This window comes from Heterodontus francisci, chromosome 17 (assembly GCF_036365525.1).
Source record: "Heterodontus francisci isolate sHetFra1 chromosome 17, sHetFra1.hap1, whole genome shotgun sequence".
Classification (NCBI taxonomy): Eukaryota; Metazoa; Chordata; class Chondrichthyes; order Heterodontiformes; family Heterodontidae; genus Heterodontus; species Heterodontus francisci.
Window position 1 is genome coordinate 51,241,356 of NC_090387.1, and position 13,861 is coordinate 51,255,216.

The following is a 13,861-nucleotide window of genomic DNA, read 5'->3' on the forward strand; positions in this document are numbered from 1 at the left end:
CAGTCATAGCTTCAAAGATCAGCTACTGTAGCAGATGTGTGTGAGGTTAACATTTGATGGGTATGCAACAAGAAAGTATCAATAGTGGAAGTTAGTTACTACATAGCAACCAATCCACTGATTTTAGGGCTCTGATAGTGGTGGGCACCTAATTATGGGGAAAGATATTTCCTTTGTACATTTGTTGGGAGATCTTTTCCTTATATTCTCTTAACTGGCACATATCCATCCATTTAAGAGGGGGGTCCTTTACATAAAATAGGCATCTGCACGTTCACAACACAAAATAAAGGCAGGACATCCTGATTTGCAAAATTAGTGAACAATGTTCGTTTCTATGCAGAACACGGGGTAAAGTGCACACCCCAGTTTTTGAGTTTCCTGCAGTAGTTTCCAGGTAGGTACATGCTGCACACTTATGAGCTTTTCTTTGCATGATTAGGAACTGTTCCACAGTAAATATGTTCAGAAAAATCACTGCAGTGTTAATTTTCTACCAGTAGAGGTGTGCATAAACTTATACAGTTTTGCTGTGCCTTCTTTACTCTGAGTACAGCAGCAAGAATTTAAACCTGGTTAAAAACTGCCCACTTTACTGTTAACCAACAAGTTCTGAAGACTGAAAACATACCTAAAAATAAGCTCCTCATTGTACTACAGATTCCAAGAATAAAATATCATTCAACTATAATACTTTTTGCCAATTTTCTCCTCGCATTAATTTATTGCTGGGGTGAAGATACTCAGGTACTTGACCATCTCCAACACTTCCCAGAAGTGGAAATTGGGAGAGAGCTTGCACAGTGAACAGTGAGCTATTCAACAGGGAAAACCATGACAGCCAGCCCAATCTGGTCCTTATCGGATATTCATCCACATGCTGAAGCAGGAAGCCAGACTGTCTTTCACCACCTCCCCCACTCCACTTTACTTCGCCCAGGGATGAAGAAGCAAATTGTAGCATTCCAGCTGCCACCTTGGCTGCGATTATGGCTGCGGAGACTAGGCAGAGACCGGAACTGTCTGGTCTCTGCCTTTATCAATAGACACTGGAGAGCTAGCTGCACCTCAGCCCATAAAATAAACACCAGTATTTACCCTTCGATGCGATGGCACATTCCATCAGGACACTCACCCGCAGCTTCCATCATGCTGGCACAGAATTCCGGCTTTTTGTGTAAGTGGTCTTCTTCGGGACCAGTCAGCTTGTACACGTGGACACAGGGAGGTGTGCTGACATTACTGTAATGGCTGATGAACATGTCAAAGTTCTGAAGAAAATTTGAGAGAAATTTTCAAGACAGTGTTACTGTTTTATAAGATCACCAAATTCCTATGCTGGGAGAGGTACAGGCTCAGACAGAGACATATTAAATCTTGATTTTACACAAGGTGACTAAATGTGGTCTTTGCCAATCCAAGAATTAGAAGTTAACAGTACTGGAGATGCTCAGATTCAGGTGTATAGTTGAGCTGCCAAATTGAACAGCTTTTATGGTCATCTCCCTAATAACTAGCCGAGGAGGCCAGTTCCCGCCTGTTCTCTAGCCTATTGCTACTCCCAATCTGACAGTCACCAGGAAGCCATACTAATCATGAGCCAGTGGTAAGAATCAGTGGTATTTTTACGGTCAGTTTACGGTCCCCTTAGAATAAATTCAAAATCTAAAAGAGATACACCTGGAACATATCCATGGCCAGTATAGATTGTAATGTGCATGCTGATGTCTATGGAAAAATAAAAATAAATCAAGGGAACTAACTATTCAACACAAGTTTAAAAAAAAACTGGCAATGGAGTAACTGATGAGATTAAAGATAGACAAGAAATGCTGGAAATACTCAGCATGTCTGGCAGCATCTGTGGAGAGAGAAGCAGAGCTAACGTTTCAGGCCAGTGACCCTTCATCAGAACAAGAATCAAAAGAGTGAAACATTAACTCTGCTTCTCTCCACAGATGCTGCCAGATCTGCTGAGTATTTCCAGAATTTCTTGTTTTTATTTCAGATTTCCAGCATCTGCAGTATTTTGCTTTTATTAAAGATATACAAATCTCCTGGACCATGCTTTCCACGTCAGGGTATTAAAGGCAGGTGAAGAAATTGTTACTGCATCAGTCATGATCTTTCAAAACTTTTGATTCAAGAATTGTCCCTTGGGATTGGAAAACTTCCAATGTCATTCTTTTTTTTTTAGTAGGGGAGGAGATAAATTCGGAAATTACAGGCCTATTAGTCTAACGTCAATTGTGGGTAAGTTACTAGAATCTATTAAGGACAGAGCGAATGAGTATTTGGACAAATATAAGCTGGTGAGAGACAGACACCATGGATTTGTAAAGGGCAAGTTATATCTAACAAACCTGGTTGATTTTTTTTGAGGCATTAACTAGATGAGGGAGTATCTAAGTAACATGGATGAAGGAATAGAGCACGCATATCCAAGTTTTCTGACAATATGAAGTTAGTTAACACAGTAAACAGTAAAAAATGTAAATGAGAGCAGTAAGAAGTTGCAAATAGATAGAGTTCAATCATATAATCGATGAATTACTTTTGCCCAATGTGGAAAAGTATGAGGTCATTCATTTTAGACTCAAGAAAAATAGATCAGAGTATTTTCTGAATGGGGAGAAGCAAGGAAGTGTGGAGGAGCAGAAATTTAGGGTCCAAGTACAGAAATCACAAAGCTAGTGGACAGATACAAAAAAAAAGGTTAATGGAACATTGGCCTTTATCTCAAGAGGCTGGAATACAAAGAGGTGCAAGGTTTATTATAGCAATTATAAAACACTGCTTTGACCCTATCTGGAGTGTTGTAATGGTGCTTCTATACTTTTTGTAAAGTTTTTTTTCGAGAAATCATTTTAGAATTATGGACACTTTCATTTGGTAAAACTGAAAAGGACCCCATGGATGCTTTTGTCACCGGGGTCATTGAAAGGACACCAAGGGAACTTGGTTTGTAAATAATTCTTACTGGAATTCACCTGCCTTCAGATAAATACCCAGCAGGGGCTTTTTGACTTGTGGGAAACGTTTACAGAGAAGTGACAGGTCAAGATTTATAGGGGTCCAGGAGGCTTGACTCTTGAGATATTGTTTTTGGTTTCACTTTGGACAGTGTGTTGGGGTGTGAACTGTTTTGACGGCAGTTGAAGAAAACCAGTCAAGAAAACAGTCATCCTCTTCCATCTCTTTGAAAACTTCTTGAGAATCAAGTGTAAGAAATAGAGAAACTGATGCTGCATTTCACCTGAAAAGTCTGCCAGAAACCCCTAATGCTGCATTTCACCTGGAAAACCTACCAAACTGATCTTCAATGGCGCCTGAAAGAACTTTTCTAGAAAGATCCCAGAGACAGCTGTCTACGCATATTTGGGACACCAAACATCTTTCTATATCTTTTCTTTTTCCTTCAAGAATTAACAAGTATTTGGACTAAGTATTATTTTTGCCTTTTTTTGTAGAGCTCTTTTAAAGAAAATATCTATTTTTTACGGTTAACCAGTACGCACACGTGCGTGTGAGGGGCAACGGTAAAAGGGAACTTCAATATTTCATTCTGTGTGCTAATACTTTGCTTTGTCACTGGTTAAGTTTTGTTTTATGATAAACTGATTTTGTTGTTTATTAAAGAAACCTGGTTGGTGTATTTTATTCTGGGATACAAACAGACTATGATTGATCATATTGGTAACTGAGTAAACATTTATAAATATGTTGTGACCTGCGGAGAAGTGGAACTAGAAAAGACAGTGCACTCCTCCCCCCTCAGTCGTAACATATAACTGGGGGCTCTGTGCAGGATAACACAATGCTGACATACAATTGTAAGTGGGGTAAAAAAATAATTGAAAAGAGGAAAAGTAAAAAAAAAGGTTTCTTCTGCATTAAAGTTTACACTACCGGAATGTTTGTTTGTTGCTACGACCTTTCTGGGGAAGGAGGGTATACCCCTGAATGATTTGAGAAACGTAACCAAGGCTAGGCTATAAAGGATTTGGCAGAATTGTTGGTGTCAGAGTTAAAACTAGGAGCAATGAAAGCAAACATAATTGCAGTAATAGCACAGCATTTGCAATTAGAAGGCGGCAAACCATATGGTAGTACAGTTGAATTAGCTAAACTCCAGTTGCAGATGAGGCAGCTTGAACTTGACAAAGAAAAAGAAAAAAGGAATAGAATTGGTAAAACTTAAGCTTGAGTTTCAAAGAGAAAGTGAAAGATAAGGAAGGGAATTTGAATTAAAAAAGATGGAACTAAGATAAAGGGGTGGTCTTGACTCCACTGAAAACTTTGGTGGGAAAAGATCTGGCTCCAGCCCAGGACCCAGTGGAGAGCTGTTTAAATTTGTACAAGCCCTCCTGAAATTTGAGGAAAGTGACGTGGAGGCATTTTTCATTTCTTTTCAAAAGATAACCAGACAGATGAAGTGGCTGAAGGAAAGCAGAACACTGCTTATGCAAAGCAGGTTGATGGGCAGAACTCATGAAATTTATGCCATGCTTTCTGGGGAGGCTTCTGCAGATTATGAGATGGCAAAAAAGGCAATTCTCGCTGCTTATGAGTTAGTCCCTGAAGCATACAGGCAGAAATTTCAGAACCTCTGGAGAGAGTCTGGGAAGACTTATATAGAATGAGAGGGTAAAGCAAATTAATTTTGATCGTTGGATGCGGGAACGAAAGGGAACTAATTCTCCTGGAAGAATTTAAAAATTCACTCCCTCAGTTAGTAAGAACCCATGTAGAGAACCACAAAGTTTCAACAGCCAGACAGGCAGCGGGAATCACTGATGAGCTTGTTTATAAGCCCAAACCCTTTGTCCGTCACCCCCACAAACCCGACAAGGATAGAAGATGGAGGATGAAAGGAAGGCAAGTAGCCAGGGACAAGAAGGGACAGCTGGGAAAGCCCCGGGATCTCCTCCTTAGGCCAGAAAGTAATATGCTAAGGGTCAAAGTGAGGTCCACAAGCCTAAGTGTTACCATTATCACAAGGTGGGACACCTTGCAGATCACTGGAAGTTGCAGGGTAAACCGATGGGACTTATTAGGGTGCACAAGGTCAATGCAGAGAAAGGGGCCATGACCGAGAGTACGACAGATCAGGCTGTAGCCCTGACTGCAGCTGTAAGGTCAAATACAAAAACCAGAGTACGTAAGGGTCATGAGTAAGATTCCAGAGTGTCAAAAGGAAAAGTAACTCCTTATCCCTCAAGTGAGGCAGGTAAACCTATATTTATACTTGGGGATACAGGAGCCACCCAAACTCTTTTGCTGGGAAAAGGCATAACTTTTCCACCAGAGCACGCATTGAATGCCAAGGTTTTAGAGAATGGTATCAGCGGGGAATATATACCTGTACCTTTATCGGGTACACCTAGAGTGTGACCTAACGTTTGGAACGGTAACTGCAGGAGTTGTCCATAGTTTGCCTATAGTTGGAGTCGACCTGGGGAATGACTTGGCCAGAGCAAAGGTAATAGCTTCTCCAGTAGTCACAGAAAAAATCAAGTGGAGTTAGAGAGACAAAACAGTTGCAGGAAAAGGTTCCAGGAATTTTTCCTTCATGTGTGGTAACTCAAGCAATGGCTAAACAAGTTCCACTGTCAGAGGTAAAGTTGGCACCACAGACAGATAGCAGAATATCTGAAACTTTCTTTGGGGATTTGGATAATCCGAAGGAAATGTTCAGTAAGTCTTCTCTGAACAAGGCTCAGCAAGCCGATCCAGAATTTTAAAAAAGTGGCACAATCTGCTCTAACTGAAGCTGAGGCAAAAGGAGTTCCGGAAATAGCTGTAAATCAGGAAATGGAAAGGAAGGAGGAACTCAAGAAAATTACAATCACCGGGGAAGTAGCAAATAACAAGCAAATTGTTGGAGCTGCAGGCTGGCAAGTCCCCGGGTCCTGATGGACTTCATCCTAGGGTCTTAAAAGTGGCTAGTGATTGATAGTTGATTTTAAATTTCCAAAATTCCCTAGATTCAGGGAAGGTTCCATTAGATTGGAAAATAACCAATGTAACTCCTTTATTCAAAAAGGTAGGAAGACAGAAAGCAGGATACTACAAGCCAGTTAGCTGAACATCCATCATCTGGAAAATGTTAGAAGCTATTGAAGACATTATGGCAGGGCACTTCGAAAAATTCAAGGTAATCAGGCAGAGTCAACAAGGTTTTGTGAAAGGGAAACATGTGTAAGCAATTTATTGGAGTTCTTTGAAGTAACATGTGCTGTGGATAAAAGGGAACCGGTGAATGTACTGTACTTAGATTTCAAGAAGGCATTTGATAAGGTGCCACATCAAAGATTATTGCAGAAAATAAAGGCTCATGGTATAGGGGGTAACATTTTGGCATGGACAGAGGATTGGCTAGCTAACAGGAGAGAGTAAGTAGGCATAAATCTGGTTGGCAAGACAAAATGAGTAGTGTGCCATAGGGATCAGTGCTGGGGCCTCAACTTTTTACAATTTAAATAAATGACTTGGATGAAGGGACTGATTTGTTGATGACACAAAGATAGGAAGGAAAGTAAAAGCAAAATACTGCGGATGCTGGAAATCTGAAACAAAAACAAGAAATGCTGGATTCACTCAGCAGGTCTGGCAGCATCTGTGGAAAGAGAAGCAGAGTTAACGTTTCGGGTCAGTGACCCTTCTTCGGAACTGACAAATATTAGAAAAGTCACAGATTATAAACAAGTGAGGTGGGGGTTGGGCAACCCCCACCTCACTTGTTTATAATCTGTGACTTTTCTAATAGGAAGGAAAGTAACTTGCAAGAGGACATAAGGAGGCTACAAAGGGATATAGTAGGTTAAGTGCATGGGCAAAGATCTGGCAAATGGAGTATAATGTGGGAAATGTGAAATTGTCCATTTTGGCAGGAAGAATAAAAAGAGCATATTATCTAGATGGCGAGTTTGCAGATCTCAGATGCAGAGGGATCTGGGTGCCCTTGTGCATGAATCACAAGATTAGTATGATGGTACAGCAAATAATTAGGAAAGCTAATAGAATGTTATTGTTTGTGACAGGAATTGAATACAAAAGTAGCGAGGTTATGCTTCAGCTACACAGGGCATTGGTGAAACCACATCTGGAGCACTGTGTACAGTATTGGTCTCCTTTTTAAAGGATGTAAACGCATTGAAAGCAGTTCAGGAAAGGTTTACTAGACTAATATCTGGAATTGGCAGATTGTCTTATGAGGAAAGATTGGACAAGCTAGGCTTGCATCCGCTAGAATTTAGAAGAATAAGAGGTGACTTGATTGAAACACAAGATTCTGATGGGTCTTAACAGGGTGGATGTGGAAAGGATGCTTCCTCTTGTGGGAGAATCTAGAACTAGGGGGTCATTGCTTAAACAAAGGGGTCTCCCATTTAAGACAGATGAGGAGAAATTTCTTCTGAGGGTCATGAATCTTTAGAAATCGCTTCCTCAAAAGGCGGTGGAAGCAGAGTCTTGAATATTTTTAAGGCAGAGGTAGATAGATTCTTGATAAGCAAGGGCAAGGGGGTGAAAGGTTATTGGGGGGTGGCGGGAATGTGGAGTTGAGGTTACAATCAGATCAGCCCTGATGCTTGTTGAATGGCAGAGCAGGCTCGAGGGGCAGAGCGGCCTACTCCTGCTCCTAATTCATATGTTCGTATGTGCAGAAGGCTACTATATTAAAAACAGCATTCTGATGAGGAAGTGGAGACCTACTCACAGACATGTGGATAAAGAGCGGACGGTTGTTCACCAGCTAGTGTTACCTCCCAAGTATTGCTGGGAAATAGTAAGGATAGTCCATAGCAAGTGAGTGTAGGAACAGAAAGATGAATGCGTGGCTGGAAAGATGCTGCAGGAGGGAGGACTTGAGATTCCTGGGACATTGGGATTGGCTCTGGGGAGATGGGACCTGTACAAGCTGGACGGGTTGCACTTGAACAGAGCCGGGACTGAGTTCCTTGTGGGTCGTTTTGCTAGTGCTGTTGGGGAGGGTTTAAACTAGTTTGGCAGGGGGATGGGGGACCTGAGGGTAGACTCAGTTGGGACAGAATCAGAAATGAAAATAGAAGGCAGAAACTTAATGGATGAGACTGGAAGACAGAGGAAACAAAGGTTAGAAAATAAAAAAGCGAAGGAGTTTGTCAGTGCTCAAAGGTTATCTATTTCAATGCAAGGAGTATAGCAAATAAAGCAGATGAGCTGAGGACACAGATAGACATGTGGCAGTATGATATCATAGCTATTACAGAAACATGGCTTAAGGAGGGAGAGGAATGGCAGCTCAATGCTCCTGGTTACAGGGTTTTCAGACACAATGGGGAGGGGGATAAGAAAGGAGGGGAAGTGGCAATATTGGTCAAGGAAACTATTACAGCTGTTAGGAGGAATATGTTGTAAGATTCATCAAGTGAAGCCATATGGATTGAGCTAAGGAACAAAAATAAGGGCAATCACACAGCTGAGTGCACTATAGACCTCCAAACTGCCAGAGGGAGATAGAAGAGCAGATATGTAGGCAAATCTCAGAAGTACAAGAACAACAGGGCAGTAATAGTGGGGGATTTTAACTACCCCAACATTAACTGGGATAGTTTTAGTATGAAAGGAATTGAGGGAACAGAATTCTTGAGCTGCATTCAGGAGAACATTTTTGCCCAGTATGTAGCAAGTCCAAGAGAGGGCGCAGTTTTAGACTTAGTTTTAGGAAATGAAGATTGGCAGGTGGAAGGAGTGGCAGTGGGAGAACATTTTGGTGGCAGTGATCATAATTCAGTCTGTTGTAACATAATTATAGAAAAGGACAGAGAATTCTCAATTGGGGCAAGGCCAATTTTACTAAACTGAGGAGTGATTTAGCAAAAGTGGACTGGAAACAGCTACTTGAAGGTAAATCAGTGTCAGAACAATGGGAGGCACTCAAAGGGGAGATTCAAGGGGTTCAGAGTAAACATGTTCCCGCAAAGCAAATGGGTGAGGCAGCCAAATCTAGAGCCCCATCGGTGTCAAGGAGCTTACTGGGTAAGTAAGATAAGGCAGAAAAGAAAAGCTATGTCCAACACCGAGAACTCAATACCACAGAAAGCTGAGAGGAATATAGAAAGTGGAGGGGTGAAATCAAAAAGGAAATTAGGAAAGCAAAGAGAGGGCATGACAGAATATTGGCAAGCAAAATCAAGGTGAACCCAAAGAAGTTGTATCAATACGTTAAGAGTAAGAGGATAACTAAGGAGAGAGTAGGGCCCATAAAAGGCCAAAAAGGTAACCTACGTGTAGGGGCGGAAGATGTTGGTATGGTTCTTAATGAAAACTTTGCGTCTGTCTTCGCAAAAGAGGGTACGATGCAGATATCGTAGTTGAGGAAGATTGTGAAGCATTGGATGTGATAAACATAGGGAGAGAGGAAGTATTAATGGGATCAGCATCCTTGAAAGTTGATAAATCACCAGGGGCAGATGAAATGTACCCTAGGCTGTTAAAAGCAGCGAGAGAGGAAACAGCAGAGGGTCTGACCATAATTTTCCAGTCCTCACTGGATACGGGTGTGGTGCCGGAAGGTTGGAGAACTGCTAACATTGTACCTCTGTTTAAAAAGGAAGCGAAGGATAGACCAGTCAGGCCAATCAGTCTAACCTCAGTCGTGGGCAAATTATTGGAATCTATCCTGAGACAGGAGAAACTGTCACTTAGAAAGGCACAGGTTAATCAAGGATATTCAGTATAGATTTGTTACGGGAAGATCTTGTTTGACCAACTTAACTGAATTTTTTGAAAAGGAGATAACAAGATAGATGAGGGTAGTGCAGTTGATGTGGTCTACATGGATTTTAGCACGGCTTTTGACAAGGTCCCACATGGCAGACTGGTTAAAAAAAAAACCGGGGGATCCAGGGAAATGTAGCAAGGTGGATACAAAATTGGCTCAGTGGCAGGAAACAAAGGGTAATTGCTGGTGTTTTAGCGACTGGAGGGCTGTTTCCATTGGCGTTCCTCAGGGCTCAGTACTGGGTCCCCTGCTTTTTGTGGTACATGTTAGCAATTTGGACGTAAATGTAGGGGGCATGATCAAGATGCTTGCAGATGACACAAAGATTGGCTGTGTGGCAGAAAGCGAGAAGGATAGCTGCAGGAAGATATTGATGATTTGGTCAGATAGGCAGAAAAGTGGCAAATGGAATTCAATGCAGAGAAGTGTGAGGTGATGCAATTGGGGAGGTCAAACCAGGCAAAGGAATAAACGATTAATGGGAAAATACTGAGAAATGTAGAGGAAGTGAGGGACCTTGGAGTGAATGTCCACAGATCCCTGAAGGCAGCAGGACAGGTAGATAAGGTGGTTAAGGCGACATATGGAATCCTTTCCTTTATTAGCCAAGGTATAGAATATAAAGAGCAGGAAGGTTATGCTGGAAATGTATCATTCATTGGTTCGGCCACAACTTGAGTAGTGTGTGTAGTTCTGGTCACCTCATTACAGAAAGGATGTATTTGCACTAGAAAGGGTACAGAGGAGATTTACAAGGATGTTGCTCTGACTGGAAAAATACAGCTATGGGAAAAGATTGGATATACTGGGTTTTCCTTGGAACAGAGAAGGCTGAGGGGAGATCTGATTGAAATGTACAAAATTTTGAGGGGCCTGGATAGAGTGGAGGTGAAGGGTCTATTCACCTTAGCAGAGAGGTCAGCGACGAGGAGGCAGAGGTTTAAAGTGATTAGTAGAAAGATTAGAGGGGAGATGAGGAAAATCTTTTTCACCCAGAGGGTGATGGGGGTCTGGAACTCACTGTCTGAAAGGGTAGTTGAGGCAGAGACCCTCAAATCATTCAAAAGGAGTCTGGATAAGCACCTTAATCCGTAACCTGCAGGGCTACAGACCAAATGCTGGAAGGTGGGATGAGAATAGGTGGATCGTTTTTTGGCTGGCACAGACACGATGGGCCAAGTGTCCTCTTTCTGTGCCTTAAACTTTCATGATTCTATGATTTCTATGAAATTCTTACAGCAGGACATGTGGGGATTCGGAAGACCCAATCATGTACAAGTTGATTTTTTTTTTTTTAACTGGCCAGGTCTTTCCAAGGACATGGTGCAGTTTTGTGAAACATGCCATACGTGCCAGATTGTGGGAAAACCGCAACCTGCTATAAAACCGGCACCTCTAATTCCCATACCAGTTTTTGGGGAACCATTTAGTCGGGTGTTGGTAGACTGTGTAGGACCTTTATCAAAAACAATGTGTACTCACTATCATGGATACGGCTACTCAGTTCCCAGAGGACATTCCTTGGAGAACAATTACTGCTAAGAACATAAGAACTGGGAGCAGGAGTAGGCAATTCAGCGCCTCGAGCCTGCTCCACCATTCAATACGATCATGGCTAATCTCATCTCTGCCTCAACTCAACTTTCCTGCCCGGTCTCCATAACCCTTCAACCCATTAATAATTAAAAATCTGTCTATCTCCTCAAATTTACTCAATGCCCCAGCATCCACCACACTCTGGGGTAGTGAATTTCACAGCTTCACGACCCTTTGAGAGAAATAATTTCTCATCGCCATTTTAAATCTGCTACCCCTTATCCGAAAGCTATGACCTCTCGTTCTAGATTGCTCCACCAAAGGAAACATCCTCTCTACGTCTACTTTGTCAATCCCCTTAATCATCTTATATACCTCAATTAGATCTCCTCTCATTCTTCTAAACTCTAGAGAGTAAAGGCCTAAACTGCTCAATCTCTCTTCATAAGACAAACCCCTCATCCCTGGAATCAATCTAGTGAACCTCCTCTGAACTGCCTCCAATGCAACTACATCCCTCCTCAAATAATGGGACCAAATACTCCAGGTGCAGTCTCACTAATGCCTTGTACAGTTGCAGTAACACTTTCCTACTTTTATACTCTATTCCTTTAACAATAAATGCCAAAATTCCATTTACCTTCCATATTACCTGCTGTACCTGCATACTAGTTTTCTGCGATTCATGCACGAGGACACCCAGATCGTCTGCACCAAAGCACTCTGAAGTTTCTCTCCATTTAGGTAATAATTTGCTTTTCTATTCTTCCAACCAAAATGGATAACCTCACACTTATCCATGTTAAACTCCATCTGCCAACTTTTGACCCATTCGCCTAACCTATCCATATCCATTTGTAAATTTCTTATTTCTTTATTGCAACTTCCTATCCCACCTATTTTCGTGTCATCTGCAAACTTGGCTATAGTACCTTCTATCCCTGCATCCAAGTCATTGATATAGATTGTGAATAGTTGGGGCCCGAGGACCAAACCCACTAGTTACATCTTGCCAACCAGGAAAGGACCCATTTACCCCAACTCTGTTTTCTGTTTGCTAGCCAATCCTCTATCCAAGCTAATAAACTGCCCCTAACCCCATGCGATCTTACCTTGTGTATTAACCTTTTGTGCGGCACCGTATCAAATGCCTTCTGCAAGTCCAGATATACAACATCTACAGGATCCCCATTATCCACTTTACTTGTTACATCTTCGAAGAACTCTAGCAAATTAGTCAAACATGATTTACCCTTTATAAAACCATGCTGACTCTGATGAATTGCATTTTAACTTTCTAAATGTCCTGTTATTACTTCCTTAATAATGGATTCTAACAATTTTCCAACGACAGAGGTTAAACTAACTGGTCTATAGTTCCCTACTTTCTGCCTCCCTCCCTTATTGAATAAGGGCGTTATATTAGCATTTTTCCAATCCACTGGAACCTTCCCTGCATCCAGGGAATTTTGAAATATTATGACCAATGGATCCACTATCTCCACTGCCACTTCCTTTAAGACCCTACGATTTAGGCCAGAAGGCCCTGGGGACTTGTCTGCCTTCAATCCCAATAGTTTGCTCAGTACTTTTTCCCTAGTGATGATTGTTTTAAGTTCTTCCATTTCTATAACCTCCGCATTACCTGTTACTATTGGGATGGTACTAGTGTCCTCCACTGTGAAAACAGAGGCAAAATACTGATTTAGTGTCTCTACCATTTCTGTGTTCCCCACTATTAACTCCCCAGTCACATCCTCCAAGGGAGCAACATTCACTTTAGCTACTCTCTTCCCTTTTATATACTTATAGAAGCTTTTGCTAACCATTTTTATATTTTGCGCTAGTTTTCTTTCATAATTTACCTTTGCTCTTTTTATTACTTTTTTTAGTAACCCTTTGTTGATCTTCAAAAGTTTCCCAATCTTCCAGCCTGCCACTGGCCTTTGCAATATGGTATGCCGTGGTTTTTGTCTTTATATTATCCTTAACTTCCTTACTTAGCCATGGATGTTTTTGCCCCCTCTTACAATCTTTCTTCCTCTCTGGAATATATTTTAGTTGAGAAGAATTGAATATCTCCTTAAACATCTGCCACTGCTCATCAACTGCCCTATCTTTTAATCTTCCTGCCCAGTCCACTAGGGCCAAATCTGTCCTCATGCCTATGTAATTACCTTCGTTTAACTCCAAAACGCTCGCGTGGGACTCCGTTTCTCGCGCTCAAACTGAATTTGAAATTCTAGCATGATCACTCTTCCCTAGAGGATCCTTAACTATGAGATTAATTAGTTCCACCTCATTACATAATACCAAATCTAGAATAGCCTGTCCCCTCCGGGTTGGTTCCACAACATATTGCTCCAAAAAACAATCTCTAATACATTCAATGAACTCTCCCTCGAGGCTACCCTTGCCAATTTGATTAATCCAGTCTATATGCATATTAAAATCAACCATGATTATTGCCGCACCTTTCTTACAAGCCCCCAGTATGTCCTGGTTTATACCATGCCCCACTGCGGAACTACTGTTTGGGGACCTATAGATTACTCCCAC

The 13,861-nt window shown here is 41.6% G+C and overlaps 1 protein-coding gene across 5 annotated transcripts in view; it reads right to left on the reverse strand.

Annotated features, from left to right (window-relative positions):
• Nucleotides 1-13,861, reverse strand: part of LOC137378924 (dipeptidyl peptidase 9-like) — a 147,811-nt gene that overhangs the window by 26,723 nt on the left and 107,227 nt on the right. For all 5 annotated transcript variants that reach the window (XM_068049424.1, XM_068049423.1, XM_068049426.1 and 2 more), the window contains one exon: nucleotides 1,136-1,271. In XM_068049424.1, coding sequence (XP_067905525.1) covers nucleotides 1,136-1,271 — 136 coding nt within the window. The remainder of the gene's footprint in view (nucleotides 1-1,135; nucleotides 1,272-13,861) is intronic.